The 22936-nt window shown below is 32.3% G+C and overlaps 4 protein-coding genes across 5 annotated transcripts in view; 3 read left to right on the plus strand and 1 right to left on the minus strand.

Moving 5' to 3' along the window:
- On the minus strand, positions 268 to 1606 carry LOC104705152 (TMV resistance protein N-like). The gene is made up of 2 exons (XM_010421130.1): positions 1122 to 1606; positions 268 to 379 (listed from the first exon to the last, which is right to left on the minus strand). Exons 1-2 carry the CDS (start codon positions 1604 to 1606, stop codon positions 268 to 270), a joined length of 597 nt encoding a protein of 198 aa, XP_010419432.1.
- Positions 5006 to 6937, plus strand: LOC104703700 (NAC transcription factor 25-like). The gene is made up of 3 exons (XM_010419757.2): positions 5006 to 5256; positions 5423 to 5730; positions 6152 to 6937. Exons 1-3 carry the CDS (start codon positions 5070 to 5072, stop codon positions 6677 to 6679), a joined length of 1023 nt encoding a protein of 340 aa, XP_010418059.1. The 5' UTR covers positions 5006 to 5069; the 3' UTR covers positions 6680 to 6937.
- On the plus strand, positions 11129 to 16312 carry LOC104703701 ((E,E)-geranyllinalool synthase-like). Of its 2 annotated transcripts, none has more exons than XM_010419758.2 (11): positions 11129 to 11518; positions 11973 to 12180; positions 12950 to 13179; positions 13281 to 13404; positions 13524 to 13639; positions 13730 to 14054; positions 14170 to 14259; positions 14337 to 14558; positions 14678 to 14807; positions 15238 to 15483; positions 15902 to 16312. In XM_010419758.2, exons 1-11 carry the CDS (start codon positions 11185 to 11187, stop codon positions 16232 to 16234), a joined length of 2358 nt encoding a protein of 785 aa, XP_010418060.1. In that variant the 5' UTR covers positions 11129 to 11184; the 3' UTR covers positions 16235 to 16312. The 2 variants fall into 2 exon arrangements, with proteins under 2 accessions (XP_010418060.1, XP_010418061.1); XM_010419759.2 differs by having other exon boundaries at positions 15397 to 15483.
- The window catches only part of LOC104705154 ((E,E)-geranyllinalool synthase-like), a 4512-nt gene continuing 3488 nt past the window's right edge, over positions 21913 to 22936 (plus strand). The window contains exon 1 of the mRNA XM_019227201.1: positions 21913 to 22323. Coding sequence (XP_019082746.1) covers positions 21934 to 22323 — 390 coding nt within the window. The 5' untranslated portion in view covers positions 21913 to 21933. The remainder of the gene's footprint in view (positions 22324 to 22936) is intronic.

Consider the following 22936-nt stretch of genomic DNA (forward strand, 5'->3'; position numbering starts at 1 on the left):
ACCACGGACATTTGACTAATGGAAGGGTACATTCTAGAAATTCTTTCTTATTTATGTATGATCATAGGTTACAAAAAAAAATTCCAGTTTCTGGAAAAAAAAAACTAACAACTTCTTACAAGAATGAAGTTATCTGGAAAAAAATGAGTATGTAAAAATATACAAAGTACCTTTTCAGTTTATTTACTATATATATCAAATTAAATTAAATAGAATGAAGGAGAAAATAACACGCTTTATATGTTATTGAGCAATTGATTGACCTAACTAAATTATGTGCTTGTACGTGGGGTTAATGCTCATTAGTTTCTTCTCTTCAACTTCTAATAGGTTCTTCATGACTGCATCCGATGCCATGGCCAAGAGCTTTGACCAGTCTCTACACAATAGAATACATAAATTAGTAAAATCAATTAATTAATCACATTTACATTTTTACCAAATAAAAATCTATGAGATATAAGTTTTTTTTTGTGCAAAGGAGACATAAGCTTTATTTTTCTGTTTATCTAATATTTCTTTGTAGATTTTCATATTGTATAACCATCAGAAAAAAAATATATTCAAATTCCTTACTAATCAGAGATTTTTCTACTCTATATATAAATAACAAAAATCTGCTGCCAATGGGTTTATTTTACTATAAAACTTGTCACGCGTAAAATCCAATAAACACCACCACTCTTTTGATTGCAAAGAAAAAAAAGTGATTTTATGAGTTGCAATATCCTTTTCTTGTTAGTTAATTAATTTGTTAGTTAATTAATTTGTCAGTTAAAAACTGTGTTTGACTGTTTCAAGTGTTGTTGACTTGTTGTATTGGTCTGCTTAACGTTTCAATGAGAGCATCTTTCCAGTGCTTTTATAGAAAAAGATTGCAAATACGAAATGTCAACGTAATTTTCATTCATATTTTTATATTGCGTTTAAGATTTCTAACAAATTCGTAAAAAAAAAAACTTGTGATCAAAGATAAACTAATATCCATATTCGAATGTTTCATAAGAGAAATTCCTAAGTTTTCTTTTAAGCTAGAAAAATATATAAATATGTAAGTAAATGAACTGTATATTTAAGAAATCATAAATAAATATTGATGGAGGAAAAAAACAAGAGCATACCCAGTAGATGTATCAAACGTGAGCCCTACGGTATATCTTGCTTCCTTAAGAGCCAATTGAAACCTCCGGATCTCAGAAGCTGGACGTGTCCCGTCGTCTTTAACGCAGAGTTCCGATGGCTTGACATCCCAAAATATAGGGATGACTCTTTTCTTGTTCTCCATGAGCAATGTGAGTTCATGGAGACAGAAGTAAGAATCGCAGTAACGAGGAGAGAAAACCGCAATACCAACCTCGCAAGTTTTGATCGCCGCATCGATCTCCACGAAAATCTTGTCCCCAGGCTTTAAGCTCTTACTATCCAAGAAAGTATTCAAACGTAGGCTAGTGAAATGATCATATAGTAGGCCTGAAATACTCTTCTTGGTATCGATCCCACGATGATTGATGAAAATATCACATGGGTTTGGGCAAAGTAGGGTTGGATTTGCTATACATCTTGTTGTGTGTGCGAGTTTTGAGGAAGGTGCTAACAAACGTTGCATCGAACAGTTTTGAATTGATAAAGAAGAAACAAAATAATTGCGCGCGCCAAGTGAAAGAGTGAGTTAGCGATAAAGACTGGTTTTAATATCTTTTTGATAATTGTGTAAGAAGAACTGGTTTTAGATTGGTAATAAATAGATATGTGTCTTGCTATATATATATGATGGTTATAGGCTTTTAGCTGTGGTTTGTGAATTGAACCAAAGAGAAACAATTTAAATACGCGTCGCTCTAAAACTTATTTGTGATTTTTTTTTTATATAAAACTAAGATAGTTTAGAAAACAAATTGTTTAAATTTTGAAATTCGTATATAAACAGTTTTATATTAATTTGATTTTCATAAATATACCATACTTCTTCAATTAAAACAAATATATAAAGGCTATTTAAAAAAAAATCTCATTTCTTCTATTTATTATATATACTTTTTTCTTTAAATCTTGGATAAAAACAGGTATACTCTAAATCACGCTAAACTTAAAAAATCTTCAAATTATGATTCTTGTCACGCTAATACTGAAGGAAGAATTCAACGTTCTTTTTCTAACATATGGACTTCAAGAAAATACCTCAAGAAACGAGTAAAATCTATTCTTATCTTTGACTTGCTAGCATTTTTTTTGTCTTTTCTCGTGTAGGTTGAAGGAAAGATTAGAGAAAACCCTTCAAAGACGCACATATACTTTAATTATATCAAAAACTATTTACGTAGTAGCTAGTTATACCTTTCCTTCGGTTCCTTTTAATACTAAAACCCGTTCGTTGAAGAAGGAAGTAAAAGTGATCAACTGTATCTAGAATCTAATACTCGAATTAGAGGACAATATTGGATTCCTAATATAATTAAATCATACATTTATAGCAAAAGCAGAAAATTGGTAAATAAAAGATAGAAAATCATTTTGTTGACATGATACAAACTTTTATGCATCGTTCACGTCGTTGCTTTCCACACATCAGATTTGTGATCGTCCGTACTAATATTTAAACATTTGGTTAGTGGCGAAAACAGTGAATCCATAACAAAAAAAATACTATATATAGATTGATCATTGATATTCCGTCTCTCGTGAGAAAACGTGAGGCAGCTCGGTTTCTTCATCCTTGGAAGTATTGGTCATCACCTCATCCACCACCATCTTAACCAGGAACTCACCGCTCCCGTTCTTAGCCAGAAGCTGTTCGAAACCCTCTCTTAGCCTCAAACACTGCATGCAGAGACAAAACACGCAATTGGGGAGTCTACAAAAGTCCAAGCGGTAAATAAAGGGAGATATGGTGCTCTTTTTCGTGTCTTTAAACTAGTGATTATAGTGCAAGATGTATATAGTTTCATTACTTCGGTTTTTCTTATGTTCTAGTTAAGTTTTTGTGTGAACGTACGTTAAAATATACTTAATTATATGAATGTTTTGGTGTTAAATCATTATCTGCCTTCACTATAACAGTATTACTTAAGTATGAGCCATATACGAGGAGTAAAAAATTTTGGACAAAAAATTAGTGAGAGTAAATTTTGTCATTATCCTCGTAAATTAAAAAAAAACTTCATTATCCTCATAAATTGTTTGAATATTTACTTTTACCATAGAAGATATTAATCAATTTTTTATCAATATGAAAAAAGCCACTAAAATGCTAACATTAACATTAATATTCAGTATTATAATCAAAAGAAAAAAGTAAATTACCTTATATTTATATTTATTAACTTATATTTATTGAAATTTATCAAAATATAAAAAGGTATTTTTGTAAAATCATAACATAGAATTCCCTTTTTGCGCACATTGGGGTATTTTTGAAATTTAGCATTGAAAATCCAATGATAAAATTATAATTGCTCACTGAAATAATAGGCTCAATGGGCTTATATATGTTCCCAAATATTATATATATATATATATATATATATATATTTAGAAGATTGTGTTTAGGTTTTTGATTTTTCACTTAAAAAAGCATGGGTCAAACATATTTATATTACAATATATAGTCTACAATAAATTTTATCAAACTTAAATAATTAACTATAACAAAGTATTTCTATGAGGCACCTTAGAATATTTTGATAGAATTCCTTTATAAATAAGGAACAAAGATGTTAACACATCCATGTTCAACAAGGCGGAGATGCGGTAATAACCCGACCCACAACCATATTGAATATTAGTCTCGTCGAATACGCTGAACCGTCCAAAGAATAAGTCTTTTGGAGACTCTGATGACAATCAGTCAATCATGCATAGTGTCAAAAAGAAGTATCACAAAAAAATCTAACTATTGTAGGCCAAAAACCCTAGCCTAATGTAACCCATATCTCAGCAAAACCTCAATTCAATCAACCCAAACTCTTAGGTCAGGCTGGTATACGTATAGCATCGTTGACTCAAAAGGCAGGCCCATGATCCTTTCATTAAAATTCCTTTGAGGCCCTAGCATTTTTGGTTTTAAGGGGCATGCCAAGTGGCCTACCCTACCACTTCAGCATGACGCCCATTAGTTAAGATTATAGGCATACCTCAATGTGAACTCATGTGATCTTTTTATATTACCACGTCCTAGTGACGTCCACCGAAATGTAAGAAAACATCCTAGCAAACCCAGGACAATAATCTCCTGAATAGCGTCCTTCTTCTTCGACAAAGAATATTAGTACATACACCTCGTGTAGTGGCTGCATGCAACGAGCTGATTCCAGTGGCCACCGTACCTTCCGACGACAACTTAACCCTATATCATCAAAAGACCACTCATTCGCTGTCCTGCATAAGAATTCATGCTGCTAAATGTTTTAAACTTGTTTGTACTCATGGCGAATCCATTTGTTAAACAGCTTATATAATTTGGACTCGTATACCTTATAGGGCAACTCGCCATTACCTTTGGAACGAGAAATAATTTGAAAGTTTTGGATTACTGTAGTTATATATATTAAATACTTTTAAAATTATCAATGTAAAAATAAAAATGTTTAAAAAAAAAAAGATATTTTTTAAAATAAGTATCTTAAAGTAGGTATTTCTAACAAATCCGCATATATATATAATCATAATAGCCTAAATAGATCATAAATATGATCAGTTGGACTAAAAATATATATAAGAAATAACTCTACAATTTATAATTTTTTATAAAATCTTACAAAAGAAAATATATACCAAAAAGAGGTATGTGCGTGATGTGTAGCATAAGAAAGGCATGACATAAGGCAGTTCGAAAAAAACCTGCCTTTTCTCCAAAGTTTAATGCCTATTGGCCGCTGATTCTGGGCCCCACGATTAGCCACGTGTCATTTTCTCGTCAAGGGACCCACCCCAGTTCGGTACTCATATGCTCACACAAACCTAACACCTACTATAATATTTCTTCTCGCCTCTTCTTACGATAGATTTATACTGATCTCTTCCAACTTATTAATCTCTCGAGGATCATGAGACTGATTTCGTGAACTGAGTTGATGGAAAACATGGGGGATTCGAGCATAGGGTCGGGCCATCCGCATCTCCCTCCCGGGTTTCGGTTTCACCCGACTGATGAGGAACTAGTGGTTCATTACCTTAAGAAGAAAGCTACTTCTGTTCCACTTCCGGTCTCAATCATTGCCGAGATTGATCTTTACAAGTTCGATCCTTGGGAGCTTCCAAGTATATATGCTATATTATATTGTTCCTAATTTATGCTTAATGTTTGGATTAAAATGTACTAAACTAATTTTACACCACTGAAATCTATAACTACTATTTAAAATTAATTTGGTGTAAATAACTATGATCACTTGGCTGATGGTATTTAATTTGTGAATGATTTTAGGCAAGGCGAGTTTTGGAGAGCACGAGTGGTACTTCTTTACTCCTCGGGACCGGAAGTATCCGAATGGGGTTAGGCCGAATCGAGCAGCAACTTCCGGTTATTGGAAAGCCACTGGAACAGATAAACCGATATTTACGTGCAATAGTCACAAGGTTGGCGTCAAGAAAGCGCTTGTTTTTTACGGTGGAAAACCTCCTAAAGGGATAAAAACAGATTGGATCATGCATGAATATCGCCTCACCGATGGTAACCTTAGCACCACGCCTAAGCCACCTGACATAGCCACGACAAGGAAAAACTCACTACGGGTATGCACAACGATCTTAACATCCACTAGAAATTTTTGGGTTATCAAATTTGAGTCTCCGTATATAGATTCTAAGATACCATTTCAACACATGAAAAATGTTTTTGTTCCTGAGTAATGAAATGTTTAGCTACTATGCAAAAAACCTCATAAGAAATCTAAAATAACCCTAAATATATTAGCACATTGTTTCAGTAGCCTAAAATATGTAGTTCATCAATTTAAATATGTGTTATTTTCCACAATTTTAATTGAATTCTAATCTACAATATTGTTTCACGTGGGAAACTTATATCGAAATCTATTTTGGGAAAACTAGGATACTTTACTCGTTAAATCAATGCCAGCTGACGTTATTATTATACATACAATATGCATAGTTTGGTGTGTTGATTAATGTACCACAAATCAAAACTTTGCAGCTAGACGATTGGGTTCTATGTAGGATCTATAAGAAGAATAGTTCACAACGACCAACTATGGAGAGAGTATTACTAAGAGAAGATCTAATGGAAGGAATGCTCTCAAAATCATCTGCTAATTCTTCTTCCACATCAGTTCTAGACAACAACGACAACAACAATAATAACAACAACAACAACAACAACAACAGCAACAACAGCAACAACAACAACAACAACAACGAGGAACACTTTTTCGACGGTATGGTCGTCTCTTCAGACAAACGTTCGTTGTGTGGTCAGTACCGGATGGGTCACGAGGCCTCGGGATCATCTTCATTCGGATCTTTCCTATCGAGCAAAAGGTTTCATCATACAGGTGATCTCAACAATGACAACTACAATGTCTCTTTTGTTTCAATGCTTAGTGAGATTCCTCAGAGTTCGGGATTTCATGCAAATGGAGTTATGGATACGACGTCGTCACTAGGTGATCATGGGGTTTTAAGACAGGCGTTTCAGCTTCCTAACATGAATTGGCACTCGTAATCTATATAGATATGTATGTATGTATTAATGCACATATAGTTTACACAGATATCATCTCTGGGAATATATATATACACACATACACACTCACACGATCTCACATATGTATACGTATATGTTTATAGTTTACGTAAGAAAGGTGTATACGTTTCTTTTAACTCCATAGTTGCAAGATGTATACTAATAACAGAAGCTAATACTGATAGTATACTTTTCCCTAGATAAGTTACCTATATTAAATATGCTACACGTTTATGTCTTGAGGTACATCAATCTGTTCTTCCTTTAATGCAACTTGGTTCAAAATATTTTTTTATTTTATTTTACGTAATATATCAGGAAAGATGGAATGAAGAAAATGTTTGATGAAAAAAAAAAAAAAACACTTTCTACAGACTTACAATGCAAACCAGCCGAGATTTAAAGCATGTAACAGATTAATTTCCCCAAGAGAGAAGAGAACAAAGTTGATATTTCAAAGACCCAAATAATTCCATTTCATCCCATCGTGCAGGCAAGTTACTCAAAAGGCCCCAACATCATTCTTTATCTATCACCTTATTAATATTCGAAGTAAAACTACTAAACTAGACAAAGACTAAGCCATGTACGAAGTTGCTGAAATTTTTAGCTTTTTTCTAACCTCATTTGCAGAGTTGTTTTTTGGCTTCTCACTTAGTGATGTTAAACGGACATACCCGGTCCTTCCAAGCCCTGTCTATCAAATACTAATTGACTAATCCATTTAGGCTCATTTATTTATTGATCCGTTTAAACACTGTCCATATGAGTCTTCGATTTATGCGTCCCTTTTAGGCCCGTTCATTTTTTTTATGATTTTTTTTTTTTCAAAACTGTTGGTTGTAAATTTTTTTTTTTTGGTGTGAACAAGGGAACAAACCGTTCCCCTTACTTTATTAAAACTGAACTACAAAGAATTACAAAAGATGATGTTTGTTTTTGCCTCGTTCTATTCTGTTGGTTGTTAATTGTTTAATATTGAAGAATCAAACTTCCTGAAGAATTTTGAAACCAATTTTGACAGAATTTGTTAAGAAGTGTCAACTAATAATGACAAGTGCAGGAGGAAAGCAATGCAAGTTGTTTTTGTTGCAAATCAGCTTAATTTAGCATAGCTAGACAGAAGATATAATCTAAATTCACTTGTCAAAAAACGAAGAACCAAAACCTTTGAATTGAGACCTAAGACCATCTTCGTTGCTTATTTTTGGTGAGTGTCTACACATTTTTTAAAAGTAAATAACGCATGAGCTTTGTTAACGGGATTTGGTTTTGTCTACATCTCCGGGACCTAGTACAGAACAAAATTGCAATCACAACTGCATATGATACAAACACTACTTTGCCTAACACTACTATGTCTATCTTTATTTTCTAAATGAATAAACTATCAAAAGATCTCTCTATCTTGTTGATGGGGCGACATCACACATCTTGTGTGCATCTCTCGAGAATACTTTGAAGCACGCAAGTCTTTATGAAACCGCTTCTTGGTATTTATATCAATTGCAAAACCCATAGGATTGACAACTTTCCTATTGTACAACAAATAAAAAAAATATTATACAACAAATAGGAATTGGGAGATTAACAATTGCACACAAATTTTCCTATTATACAACAAATAGGAATTTTCTATTATACAACAAATAGGAAAGTTTCTCTCCATGATCCCATCTTGAATCTTCCATTCAAGATGTTTATCGAGCTCAGCAGCTGCCACTTGGCTTGTCCAAATCGGCCTTAAGCTTATGTACTCAAACTCTTCAATTCAGCTTCTTGTACTACTTCCTCTTTTAACGTCGGAACTAGTACAAGAACTGCTTCAGACGTTTGACATATCCTCTGATATATCTAACTGCAAGGTTCTTGATTCAACACCTTATCTTCTCTGCTTTGTATCAATCACTATGTCAGCATGATCACCAAGTGCTACTTAAGGTTTGATGTACAACAATTGTATCAAGTAATACTTCATCCTTTGTGTCTGCTCCACCAACATTTGTATCATGTAATGCATTAGCCTTTGTGTCAGTTTTATCTAATACCCCATCTGACCAGGTATGGATTTTGAGCACCAGAATTAAAAAGCAATCACGTGTTCTTAATTACAAAAAAAACTATATATGTATTCATTATCAGTCCTTCTTAGCATGAAATAAAAACTAATCACGTGCTCTTATAATGATCATTAAGTTTGTAACTTGTTAGTTACAACCAAACAAGTTACAACCAATAGAAAAATATTCCCCGAAAACCAATAGAAAAAGAAAAAGAAGAATCTATTCGTACTATTACTTTCTTTCCATGTGGAGATGTTCTTATAGTTTCTGGATCTTTGTACCAGTCATCACAAATTTAACCCATGCATTAATTACATGGTCCCCAAAATTTCACAGTAGAGTACGATAATAGTAGTCTTGATACATCATACATCATATTTAATTTATTTAATGGGCTAGGAAAGGTCGTAAACTCCTAATGTATGTGTGGTTCTGCTTCTTCACAAGTTGTACAAACTTATATTGATATTTTGTATATCATCAATGATATAGATTGAACATTAAGACTTGAAAGAAAAACATGAGGCGTAGAGATTTTCAGGCCAGAGTCTCTCAAGAAGGACATGTTTTTGTCTATATTTGTAGTTTATGAGTTCTCTCTATCTATCACGTTTTTCACATGATTGATTTTATGTCATTATGGTAACAATGTGTGAATTGTTATGTAATTTAGCTAAAGCTTGCAAATTGATGCAGCATATCTAGGATAATTATTTGTTACTAATTAATTGATTATTTATATTCTTGTCTAATGCTTATTCTATTTTAGAGTTTATTTTCCTACTAAAAACCGATAATGAATGTTATGATGTGGCTTGCGTTACATAACCGGCTGTCCACATGCGACAGAACAAAAAAATGTAACTCGGAACAGCAAGTGGCATGCAGCTTCCGTGACAATGCTGAAGAGTCCATGGATCACTTAATTCTCTCTTGCCCATTTGCTGCAGGAGTATGAAGGACCTTAGCTCTGCCTCTCCTTAACGCAAACTATTCCACAGATTGGAGCCAATTGGTTGCTTTACTCACAAGCCAATCACTCCTACGCCTCCACCTATTTCTGTTTCGATACTTGTTTCAATCCACCATGTACCATCTATGGCGGGAACAAAATGCAAGATGACACGGTGAGATCCGTGCATCGCAAGCTTGATTTATCAAGCACATTGATAAGAATATCAAAAACCGTCTCAGCTCGATCACAACCATGGGAGACCAACGCTACGCCGACGGCCTATAGCTTTGGTTCTCCACTCGACACAACTCGTAGGAAGTATCTTGATCTATCTTTTCAACTTTCTTCTCAGTTCTTAATGTTTATCTCAAACCAACTTTAAACAAACTGAAGTATTCATTGTACAAAGAGTTTTTTGGTTGAGTACAATTTTACTTTCAATTCAAAAAGACAAAAAAAAATAAAATAATAATGAATGTCATAATTATGGCAAGATCTACCTTTCATGGTGAAAGGTCTATTTGTGGAGAGAAAGGAGTGAGTACTATCGTATCCACGTAGATATATATATATATATATGGTTTATTGATAAATTGATTGATAATTGTGAATTGAGTAGAATTTCATTTCACCAATGATTCTTCAAGATAAGATAAGCAAAATGAACATAAACATATTTTCATCATATCTATCCAAATAAGAGTTCTGAAATTATTAAGAACTACAGTTTATGTGAGAGTCAACGCATTGATGCGGAAAATTATGAACGTCAACCCATCATAGATTTAAAGACGAATTTTCTGACCAAGGACACCTGATACATCGTAAATTTCAGATAATTTTTCTTTAATTTCTTTTTTTCTTTCTATAATTATATTTTAGCGCTTACCAAACTAAAATAAGGAAAAAACAAATTTCAAGCTTTGTGTTGTATGTGTTGTTCTTCTTTTTTTTGTCAAGAGGCTTTTGTGTTTTTTTTTTGTTACATATATTTTGAGTTTTATTTAGTCTTAATATTGATTAACAATATAGAGATTTTCTATCTTTTTCTTGGTTTTAATAGGTCTAACTAAAGAGATTTCAATGAATAAGAGAATTGACTTTTTTTTATTCGGAGATTTTCGTGCTTAACGAATAATCTTGCAATCTTCAAATCACCCGTACGTTTATATCAAAAAAATGTATGTGGATCTGGTTCTTTCCAATTTGAATAAACATTGGGAGGACAGATTATCGAGAAGGACAATGTTTTTGTCAATATATGGGGGTTTCTATTTTATTTTTTCGTGAGGCTTTTTAATTGCATTTTCACATTATTGATTATGGTTTTTTTGAAAGCTCATCGAAGCCCTCTAGACTCTCTATAAAGACCCAAAATTTCGTGAACAATAATATACGAAGCTAAAAACATTTGTTTTTTTTTGACAAAAGCTAAGACATTTCAAGAAAGAAAGAATCTAAAAACAATGAAATTCAAGAGTCATTTTACTTCCGATCTCTACTTTATAGCTGAGGAGATCAAGAGAGATACATTTGAATTGGATAACTTTAATACGAATCCTTACTCGTTTGTCTCGCCCTCAGCTTATGACACAGCTTGGCTAGCCATGATTGAAGATGACGATACTCTACAACCAATGTTTCAAGGTTATGTAGATTGGATTCTGAACAATCAGAATGTTATAGAAGGATTATGGGGGAGGCTCGGAGATGAAAATGGAGACGAAACACTCACTTCTACACTTGCATGTGTTGTAGCACTTCGCAAATGGAACATTGGAAGTCTTCATGTCCACAAAGGTAAGCGTTATGCTGACTTGTTTCGCCATGGGCTTAGTTATCTTTTTGGTTTGCACGTGTGGTTGATTTGAATAAAAACCTTTCGTACATTTCACATTGCATCCATTACGTACGTTTCACATGCACACGTGTGCCGTGTCTTTGCACAAATTCTAAATACGTGGATTTTTTTTTCTTTTTTTTTTGTTAAATGGGAAAAATGTGACGTGTCTTTCATCAATTTTTTCCTAATTAAATTTATTTGTTTGGTATCAAAACTAAAATTCAATATATTTTTCTGTAAGCTGTGTGCATTTATTAAAATATGAAGGAGTATTATACTATATCAATAGAAAATTACTTCATGCTAATCATTTATTAAATATATATTTCAAATCCCCAAATGAATTTTATAGTAATCTTTTTTGAGATTAAATGGGGCATATATGTTATACATCATGAATTAAATATATAGGGAAGAGATACATAGAAAGAAGTATGGAGAGTATTATTGGGAAATATACCAACCCTAACATGAAGGGATCTTGTCCTCGTTGGCTGGTTCTCATGTTCACTGGACTCCTCGAGATTGCTGAACAACTTGGCCTACGATTTCTCTTCTCTACTCGAGCGAAACGAATGATAAATAACTTGTTATTCCAGCGTAAAAAGATTCTCCAACGGTACGTGCCAAAATCTAATACTCCTTCTGTTAAATTTTAAGTGGTGTTTAAGGTTTCTAATAAGATAACATCAGTAAAATATGATTGGTTAAAAAATTCAATCCATTTACTTTTTTGCATAGAAAATTAAAAACATCACTTATAACGAAACAATTTTTGTTAGCTAAAATATCATTTAAAATGAAAGAGGGAATATAAACTTACAAATTAACAATCTTAATGGCATAAAATTATCTATAGTGTTGTGCCAAGGTCTGTAGAGACCTAAGGCAAAAATTTTAAAATGAAGCTTCACATATTTTATTTTTAAGAGAGATTTTTTGGTTATAAAAACAAAGAATTATTATTAACTTTTTTTAAAAAAAACTTTAAAGAGTAAGTTATTAGATATGATAGCTTATGTAAAGGGGAAAAAAAAAATTTGTATGAATGTTGAATTTTGTTTCCAAAATTTTCCTAAAATACTACATAAAAAATGCTCAATCTAGTTTACAAATAAAAATGTGACCTATCTTTGATTATTTTTTTTGTGTGGTCTAAGGCAAATGCCTTTTTTACAAAGCATAAGGCACGGCTCTGATTATCTAGTCATGCTTAAAAGTAAATGATATACACATGAAACTAATGTGAGGAATCATGATTCCCTATCTAACACAAATAATTGCAAATAGATTTCCAGCTAAAAAACCAATTGTTTATTCTTGTATCTTATATGGTAGTTAATTGGTCATTTACCTTTTTGGTCAATTACCTAACCAACTTTGTTTAGAGAAAAACTTGTGGATGACCGTCACAATCAGCAGTCCCTGCTCGCATATTTAGAAGTATTGCCATCTACGTTATACGCCAAAAATCAAAAAGACATCATTCAGAAACTTGGTGATTCAGATGGCTCTTTGTTTCAATCACCCTCAGCAACTGCAGCAGCGTATATGCTCTCAAGAAATACCCAGTGTCTGGCTTATCTGAAATCTCTCGTACAAAGATGTCCCGATGGAGGTTAATTTTTTTTTTTTTTTTTCAAATCTTTAATCAAGAAAAAGGTATTAATAGCTTGATAATCGTTATTTGTATTCCTTATGGTTATCTATTAAATACAGTGCCACAAGTTTACCCACTGAGTGAAGAACTCATCAAGCTCACTATGGTCAATATAATGGATAACTTTGGTTTAGCAGAGTACTTTGGTGAAGAGATCGATCATTTTATCCTTCAAATTTACAAGTGAGGGATAGTCACAAACACTCTTAAGATCATTAATACTTTATAGTTAAGTAATTAATACTTTCTATATACACAAATTAAAATTTTGGTTTTTATATTATCTTTTATTTTCTCCTTAGGAACTACGAGGAGGAGAATGTCGTGACAATGCCCATAAGTTCAAAAGTAGATCAGTTGCACAAAGCCTCTCTGGAGTTTCGAATGCTGAGATTGAACGGCTATGATGTTTTACCTAGTAAAATAACTAATTTTCTATGTATATAAAAGTAACTATATTCCACCAATTTCAAATTTAATTTTTGTTTTTCACACAAACTTGATTTAGGGAGCTTTTGCTGGTTCCTGAGTGATGAAGAAATCCGAGATCATCTAGAGACGAACACTGAATGTTTATTCTTTGTGATGTTAAGTGTTTACAGAGCAACTGATCTCATGTTTCCAGGAGAGTGTGAACTGGAAGAAGCAAGAGAGTTTTCTCGGAAATTTCTCAACAAAAGTCATTTTATTGATGAACAATTTGTGCCCATTTTTCACATTAAACATGAAATAAGTTCTCCATGGAGGGCTCGACTCAAACATCTTGATCATAGGATGTGGATTGAGGACAAGGACTCAAATGCTTTCTCAGTTGGAAAAGCCTCTCTAATCCGGTATTTAAGCAATATGATAAAGATACTTGCAATTGAATATTACTTTGTATGTCTAGCGACAAACTTACTCATACTAGGGTTTTTTTTTTCTTATCACTGGAACCTTATTACACAGTATATCTATCGACAAATTTACTCATCTCGCTCTGAGAAATTTTGAACTTCGACAAGCTGTATATAGACATGAGATGGAGGACCTGATTACGTAAGTATGGAGAGCCTTATACACCCTATATATCAATCATGGAAAATAAAGTTGATATATATTTTAATTTGAGCCAGGTGGGTAAAGAAATCAGGACTTAATGATATCGGATTCGGAAGAGAGAAGACAACATATTGCTATTTTGCAGCTTCATCAAGCACTTCGTTACCTATTAAAACCGCAACTAATATTCGTAAGCTAATGGCAAAGAGTGGGATCCTTATTACAGTTGCTGATGATTTCTTTGACGAAGAAGGATCTTTTGATGAATTGGGAGCACTTACTAAAGCTGTTATAAGGTACATTGGTTAAAAAAAATTGTCATGCACGTGTGATTATTATAAATTATCTATCCGTCTGGGAGTCAATTACTCAATTGATTGTAAACTGAAATATTGTCTACTACTAAATGATATAGATGGGAAGGAGAAGCGCTTAAAGGTTACGGCAAGATCATATTCAAAGCACTTGATGATCTCGTAAAAGAGACTGCAGAAACTTGCCTTAAAGGTCACGGAACTGACATAACAGACCATCTACGCAACATTGTAAGTCTTTCTAATTCAAGATACTGTTAGTTTTAATCATGTTTTATGTGTGGATTAACCTTGATTCTTGAAGTAACTATATAGCCAAGTAAGTAATCGATATGTGATTTCTTGTTCAAACAACTACATACTTAGTTTTAATACTAAAACAAATAACATCAAATTATACTAAATAGTGGAGTACAAAATTATATTTACCGTTCTCGTACGTACTAAATGTTTTCGTCAATATAACAAATCTAAATAATTCAAAATCTTACCGGCTTCTTACTTTAAAATTATTATAGGGGTATTTTCACCGCTAGTTTTATGGAAAAGATTCTTAACTTTGATCCAAAATACTAACTAAATAAAAGCAAGACCAAATTAGTATACTAATAACTAAATTTTCAGAATAGATGAATTAGTGAAGTAAATAATGACTATGCAGTGGAGCGAAACATTTGAGTCGTGGCTACGTGAAGCCAATTGGAGTAAGAAGGGACACATACCGTCGATAGAAGAATATCTTCAAAATGGAATGATCTCAATCGCAGTACATACCATTGTTCTTCCTACTTTGTGTCTCATTGAATCTTGTTTTCCCCAGCACAAACTCAAGCCCGGAAATTATGATGACATAACAGCATTGCTCATGACCATTACCCGACTCCTTAACGATCTACAGAGTTACCAGGTAATGTCAATCTCTATAATACCTGAACTAATATATCATACATGGATACATTTTACATATATAGGGTTACCATGTATTATTGTTGATTAGACATTCCAATTAGAATAGCTTATGAGGCATGTCAACTGGTTGATCAAAAAAAGAAAAAATGGATAATGTCAACCAGCTTGCGGGACAGCCAGAAAAATCTAACCAGGCTGAGTTTACCAGTTTGAAGTTTAAGTCTATATCTACTTAATAAGGTGAGAAGATATTATAAATGTAATTGGGTATATCTATATCGAATTCAAATATAGTATAAGGTAGTTCTTTTCTAGTTAGTTATTTTGGACGAAATTGAAAGCTATGTGATCTTTATCTTTGAGGCATATGAGGTGCTCGTCTTGTACTTAACTTCTTGTAATATTAAAATTTGCAGAAGGAACAAGAACAACGCAAGATCAACTCCGTTCTGCTCCACATGAAAAGTCACTGCGGTTTGAAGATAGAGGATTCGATTGCTTATATTGAAAAGATAATTGATTCGAAGAGGAAAGAATTTATGGAGTATGTCCTAATGGATAAATTCAGTGATTTGTCTAAACCGTGCAAAGATATTCACATGTCTTTATACAAAGTTTTTGAGATGTTCTTCAACAAAAAGAATCGCTATGATTCGGACACGGAGATGCTTGAAGACATTAAGAAGGCTCTTTACGATCCCATCAACTTGGAAATAATTAGTACTCTCCGAGATTTATCCAACGTTTAATCGAATTTCTTAATTAATCTAAATTTTATGAATGTATTCAGTACTGAATAGTCTTCATAATGATACATGCATCATGTAATTTGTTTCATGTAATTTGTTTCCTCTATACAGAAAATACATTCATAAGTGTGAAAAATTATATATAAATAGAGTAACCTAAAAGAAAATATATTCTGAAGTGTGAAAAATTTTGGTATCCTTACGTTTCAGTCTTAATCAACAAATGTACGTTAACATTTAGAAGATATTGAATCTCACATAATTGGTGGTGATTTAAAAATATTAAAACCATTTTGGCCACATTAAAGACTCATATCGAGTTTTCAATAGGGTTTTGGTAAAACTGCGTAACCCCAAATTGCATACGTAAAATAAGTATACAAAATGTTATGGAATAATTAATACTGTGTAGTGTTCAACGAGTTATGGAATAATTACATACGTAAAACAATTTGAAAAATTATATGGAATCAATATACAAGAAGTAACAAAATGTTAGATATTGAACTGAAAAGTAATTTCTTTCAGTTGCGCAATGCTAATCGTCGGTACATGGGTGGAGTTATATATTCTTCATGATCCGGACAACTTGGAAAGGACACGGCTTAATTAATATTTTGTTGGATCATTGTCTTCTTTTTTCTTTCTTTCGATAGTATACACATTTGAATTTGATTAATAACCTCTGATGCAGGTCACAGTGGCCAAATCAAATCCGACTTTGACTGGTTCCACGTGAAAATGAAATTAGCGTGTTTGATTTTTCCAATTTGAATATGAATAACTAGCATGTATTATGCTTACTGGCATTTTTGCATAACCGTCATTCTTCCATAAATACTGTATAGTGTTCAACCACTTTTTCATCGAGAAAATCACGTTTTAAACCTTCTCACTGAATAACACTTCAAACATTGAGAAAATTTCATGAACACTATAAATTTTTAAAATAATTTTATTAACACTTTAAACTTTAAAACTAAATTTTATTTTTATACCGCCATAAAAAATAATAGAATAATAATATTCGTCAATGCGAAATAGTTAAACTATATTGGTTTAATTAAAATTTTAATTACTTTTAGTTTTTATAAATAAATAAAAAGATAAAAAATAAATTTGTGTTCATCTTCATTGTAGACAAATTTTTTACGACTTTACTCTTCATACTATTAATCTTTTTAATAAATGCATCTCCAATGGATTCTGATTCAAATCGATTGACTTTACATTGGAAACCAATGAATCTTTTAAATATGTTGTCGTTTTCAATTTTACATTTGTCAAATATTTAAACTTTACCTCTGATTCTTCATTATTTTTTGCTTTGATGTATTTTTAAATTTTTTTATCAATCGTAATAAATAATTAAATTAAATTAAATTAATTAAACAAGTATTTAAATCAAACTAGCATAGTTTAACTATTTTACGTTTACGGATATTACTGTTCCACCATTTTTCATGGTGGTGCAAACAAGAAAGTTAGTTTTAAGGTTTAAAGTGTTAGTAAAATCATTTTAAAAAGTTATAGTGTTAGTAAAAAAAATCTCAAGGTTTAAAGTGGTATTCAATGACACTTTGAAAGTTTTAAATGTTATTTTTCCGTTATTAATTTGTCTACAGTAAATTAATTAGATCATTTTTCGATCTAACACTATTATATATCATCGTTTTAGTCATTATCCGATACACGTTAGCAGTTATAATCATCTATCTACCACTCCTTCACAATCACGTAAAATATAATATTTTCAGAAGATAAAAAATTAGTACCCACACAACTATTTTCGATTAGATTTTTTTCTTTCTCTGGTACGTAGTACAAAACAATAATTGTCGTATTTCTAACTCCGGGAGACAATCGTCCTCAATTTATTGAGAACCATAGCATTTTTGTTTTACGTTAATATATATGTTTCAAGTATTATCTTCTACAGTATTTTGATTTGTTTTTTAATTAAAATGACTCCTGAAAGCAATGTTTCTGTATTCGCAATTACCGTAATACTAAAAACAAACTATTATCGGTAAAAACAGTCCGTAAAAACATGACACGAAAAAAAATTGTGTTAAGTAAATGAATGTATTTGTTGCTATCATCAAATAGATCTTTTTTTTTTTCAAGAATAATACAGTAACTAGCGTTGTGGAAAAAACTTAGTATTCACATCATCGATTTATGCAGACTCCCATCTGGCTTCATAAAGAGATGCTTGGTGCAACCCTCCTCTTATATGAAGAAAACTTTTGTCCCCTACTCAGGCCCGGATCAAAGTTTAAGTAGACCCAATGCTATTTTATAAACTACACTCAAACTTATCTATATATATATATATATATATATATATATATTTTAAAAATTAACATGTAAAAAGAATTTTGGATCCTTGGACCCTGTTCTCTTGCGCCCCCGGCACATGTGCTAAGCCGGGCCTGCCCCTACTGCACAACTGTCTTACTACTTTACGTAGGTTGTCATGAGCCGGCGAGACTAGAGGTTATGGACCCGTCTATCGACAATGATTATTCTCTCATTTCGCTATGTGCTCGTGGATGTAGCTCCGATTTACATTTGGCTCCCATGTGGCAAGTTGTCCTACAACTCTTGTCTCCGACAATTTGTATTAAACTTTTGAGTTTAACGAAACTCCCAAATCTTGTAATTATTTTTTCTGATAAATGAAAACAAGCATTTGCACAACAACAAAAAAGGAAAAATCCTACTAGATCCGAAGACAATTGGATGGTTTGACTATCCTCTTCTATCTTTCTTTTTTTTTTTTCATTTAGAAACAGAAATCATGATAAAAAGAAAATGGTATGATATGATCGCCAAAAAAAAGAAAATGGTATGATATACTTCTACCGAGGTTTAGAATGGATAGTTCGGTAAAACTATGCTAATTAATTCACATGTGTTAAATATTTTTCATTCTCCCGAGTGTGTTAGATTACAAATTGTACGCTACAGTTTGGACAAGTATCCTCCCGATCGAGGTTACGGGGTCAACTTATAGTAGTGTATATGGCCACCTTTTGTCTATCCCATACCACTATAGAATTAAAGGCAAGACGAACTAAATATTTTCAGTCGTACTAGTACGTATTTAAATTTCATGATGAATTTTGCATGTTTCACGTTTTCTACGGTCCACACCATAGAGACACATCGTTATTCGAGCTCGATCAGTCTATTCATTTGTGCTATACGCAAATTAAAGAACGTATAATATTAAAAATCTTCTTGGATTTGGCATTTGAAGAGTCGATAAATATTTAATTTTATAGAAAAGTCAGTAGATATTTTCCTCTTTTAATGTTATAGATCTTCTTTTGAACTTGTATTCTGTGTCTCACGCATATAACGCCAATTCCCTTTTCTTTTTTTCGTTCTTTGATTTGACTTTCGACTATCCCGCAACTAGAACGCTGTTGGATTTTCGGTTGGTGCATCCTTAAAAGACATGCAATATGAACACCATAACTCGATGGTCGGACGAACGTATTGCTAACAATCTTGAAGATTTTGGAAACTATTTGACAGTAAAATTAACAGTCTTTGCTCCATACAGGGGAAATGAAAGTATAATTCCTTCAGATCCTTCCACATGTTCAATCTTTTTTTCGAATTTAAAGGTAGATCAAACTATATTTTTAAATTGATATACTAAAAGTCTAAAACAATATGAATCTTTTTCATATGTAAATATAGGTTAATATCTTATAAACCTAATTTTTTATTTCCGTTAATATTATTTAGCTTTAAATCAAGAAAACTGTTTAACAATATCTTCTCCATTTAAATCAAGAAAATTATATTGTTAATTTATAGCATATAAACAAAAAAAAATTACAGACTGGTAAAATTAAAGTTTTGCAGGTTTTAAAATTATATCTCACATAATAATGATACAATTTAACGTGATTCAATTGAGTTGGGAATACTTTTGATACTATCTCTAACAATTTTTGCTTACATGTATTTTATCACTAGATTATCATACTTTCTCATTTAAAAATTGAGTATAAATCTCTGTAATTTTTGGCCAATTATATAAGAATCACTTAAACTCGCAGTTATGAAAGTGAATCAAGCGATAACACTTTTAAAACTTAAAACTACTCTCTTTATTCGTTGATTAAAAAGGAAAAATTACCAAAAGCCAATAACTTAACAAGTAAAGATTTCAGGCAAAAGTCTAGATGTTGCTGGCTTGAATTGTTCTTAACACCACACCATATAACTTGCTTTGGTCTCGGATCCCAAAAGATGTTGGGTCATATGTCCAAAACCTGTTATCAAAATAAAAAATTTGAATAAACAAAATTTTTCCAATTCTTTATTTCTAATATCGACAGTTTTCTATGTTTCTCGATAACAATTTATTTACTTCTACTTACAGATCAATCCTCCTACCTCACAGTCACGACCAACTACTCTAGTGTCTTTTTTATATTTAATTAATTTGTTACTTTTTTTTTTTAGTATCTCTTCTTTTCTGCCATTTGAAACAGAAAAGAGATTCGTTACGACTGACTTATCCGAAACAACCAAATAGACTTTATCACTTTCTAAGCAGAACTTATATAGTTATTTGATTTTCCAAAGATGGACGAACACGAAGGTTCTGTTTTGTGATACACCATTTATTGTAACAACTAAAACATGGCAATTTTATGCTAAATTATACAGTAAATCTTGTTTCAACTACAATTTGCAATAAACAAAAAATAATTACATCATCATAAATCTCCAGATCAAACCAAAATATTGTGGGAGAAAAATGATTATTCTGAGAAGTACAAAGGTGCAAGTTGTAACGACCCGGAACCGCCGGGTCAGGGTGTTTTAGAAATGACCGATGCCAATATATAGGTCACTTCAGAGAGCATCCCGATGAAGCGCTTTTGACGATGGCTTTGAAAATGACTTCCCCGTACAGATGAGAGGGCCGGTCCTTCTAACCAGAAGCGGCGGAGGATGAGACACAATTGAAGAAAATGTGTGGAGGAGACCTAAATATTTCTGGAACAAAAAAAAATATCAACGAATAACATTTGATTAGGTTTTTACGTTGAATTGAGTTTTGTTAATTTGATTAGGTTGAAGTGATATACACTATGTAAATTTATATATGGAAGGATCCACGACGACATTAACATATTGTAGATTACTACACTACGAATATTATTTTTAATGTTTTATAATTAACTAATAAAATATATATGGAAATTAAAACAAAGATATCGGTAAAGATACTGGACAATTTTTGACGAGATACACATATCTATATATATATATATATATATATATTTTAAGTTTCAGTATTGTTTTCTGATTTGTTTTTTTTTTGACAATTTTTGTGAGGTGAGAACGAGATAAACGCATAATGATACATTTCTACGTGATATCTGTGATCACATGGGGATGTAGTATAATTCCTTGTATGCATTTATTAATTGGAAGACCAGGCGAGGAGTTGACCCTTCGTATGATAGAGGAGTAGACCATTAAAATATTCAAACTATACACACTTTTCACATTCTTACATTTAAACTCAATAGGCATACTCGCTTCCTCTATATAAACACAACCGGATTAGTGACCCATACATTATAACACACAATCTTAAAGACTATCCTCCTAGACNAAAAAAAAAAAAAAAAAAAAAAAAAAAAAAAACAAGTACAAGAACAATGAAGTCCTCTTACGGTTCTTTCTCTGATGATCTCCACGGTTTGGTCAGTGAGATCAAGAAAGAAATACAGTTGTCCAACATTAATCTTGATCCTTACTCATTTGTCTCTCCTTCCGCCTACGACACGGCTTGGTTATCCATGATCGAAGAAGACAACAACGTAGGTGATGATGAGCTTAAACCGATGTTCCAAGATTGTCTAGACTGGATTATGTGCAATCAAAACTCAAGAGAAGGTTTCTGGGGAAACTCCGGTGGTTATACTCAAATGGCTGATGCCGAAGCCGAAGACGGCGAAGATGACATGTACATTCTCACCTCTACTCTTGCTTGTGTTGTAGCACTTCACAAATGGAATATTGGGTATTTTCATCTCCAGAAAGGTGCGTAATTAGCTTTTTGACTTTGTATTTTTGTGGCTCTTTGAAAAACGTTTGTACATGTAAAACGTAGCTCACTACGTAAGCAGACTCCGACACGGTTGGTCTACTGCGTAAGCATTTATCAAAAAATCTCATTACGTAAGCATCACATGCATGGCCCATGCGTTATTCACGTGATAATATATACAAAATACGTCTTTTTTCTTTTTGGTCAAGTAAAATACGTCTTTGGTTTATTGTTCCAGCGAAAATCATATACTTGTGGTTTATCACGTGTTTCTTTTTGTTTGTTTTATATGCTTTTGTTAAGCTGATAGTGAACATACAAGAGTACTCACACGCTAACAAACGGCCATTTCTTTTCAGCCGTATGCATGGTGTTTACATCAATATTAATTTAACAGTGTTAACGACTTTTTAATTAAAAGTGGTTAAGGTTATCTTATACTTATACATGTGGGTCATAACTAAATAGAATCTTACTTATTTCAGTTCACTTTCATCGTCATCTTGTAAATGAAACAATTTTTTACTAACTACTTTACTTTTTTTTTTTACTAGGGAGAGGATATATCGAACGAAGTACGGAGATGATAATTGGGAAACAGATCCACGAAA

This window comes from Camelina sativa, chromosome 7 (assembly GCF_000633955.1).
Source record: "Camelina sativa cultivar DH55 chromosome 7, Cs, whole genome shotgun sequence".
Taxonomy (NCBI): Eukaryota; Viridiplantae; Streptophyta; class Magnoliopsida; order Brassicales; family Brassicaceae; genus Camelina; species Camelina sativa.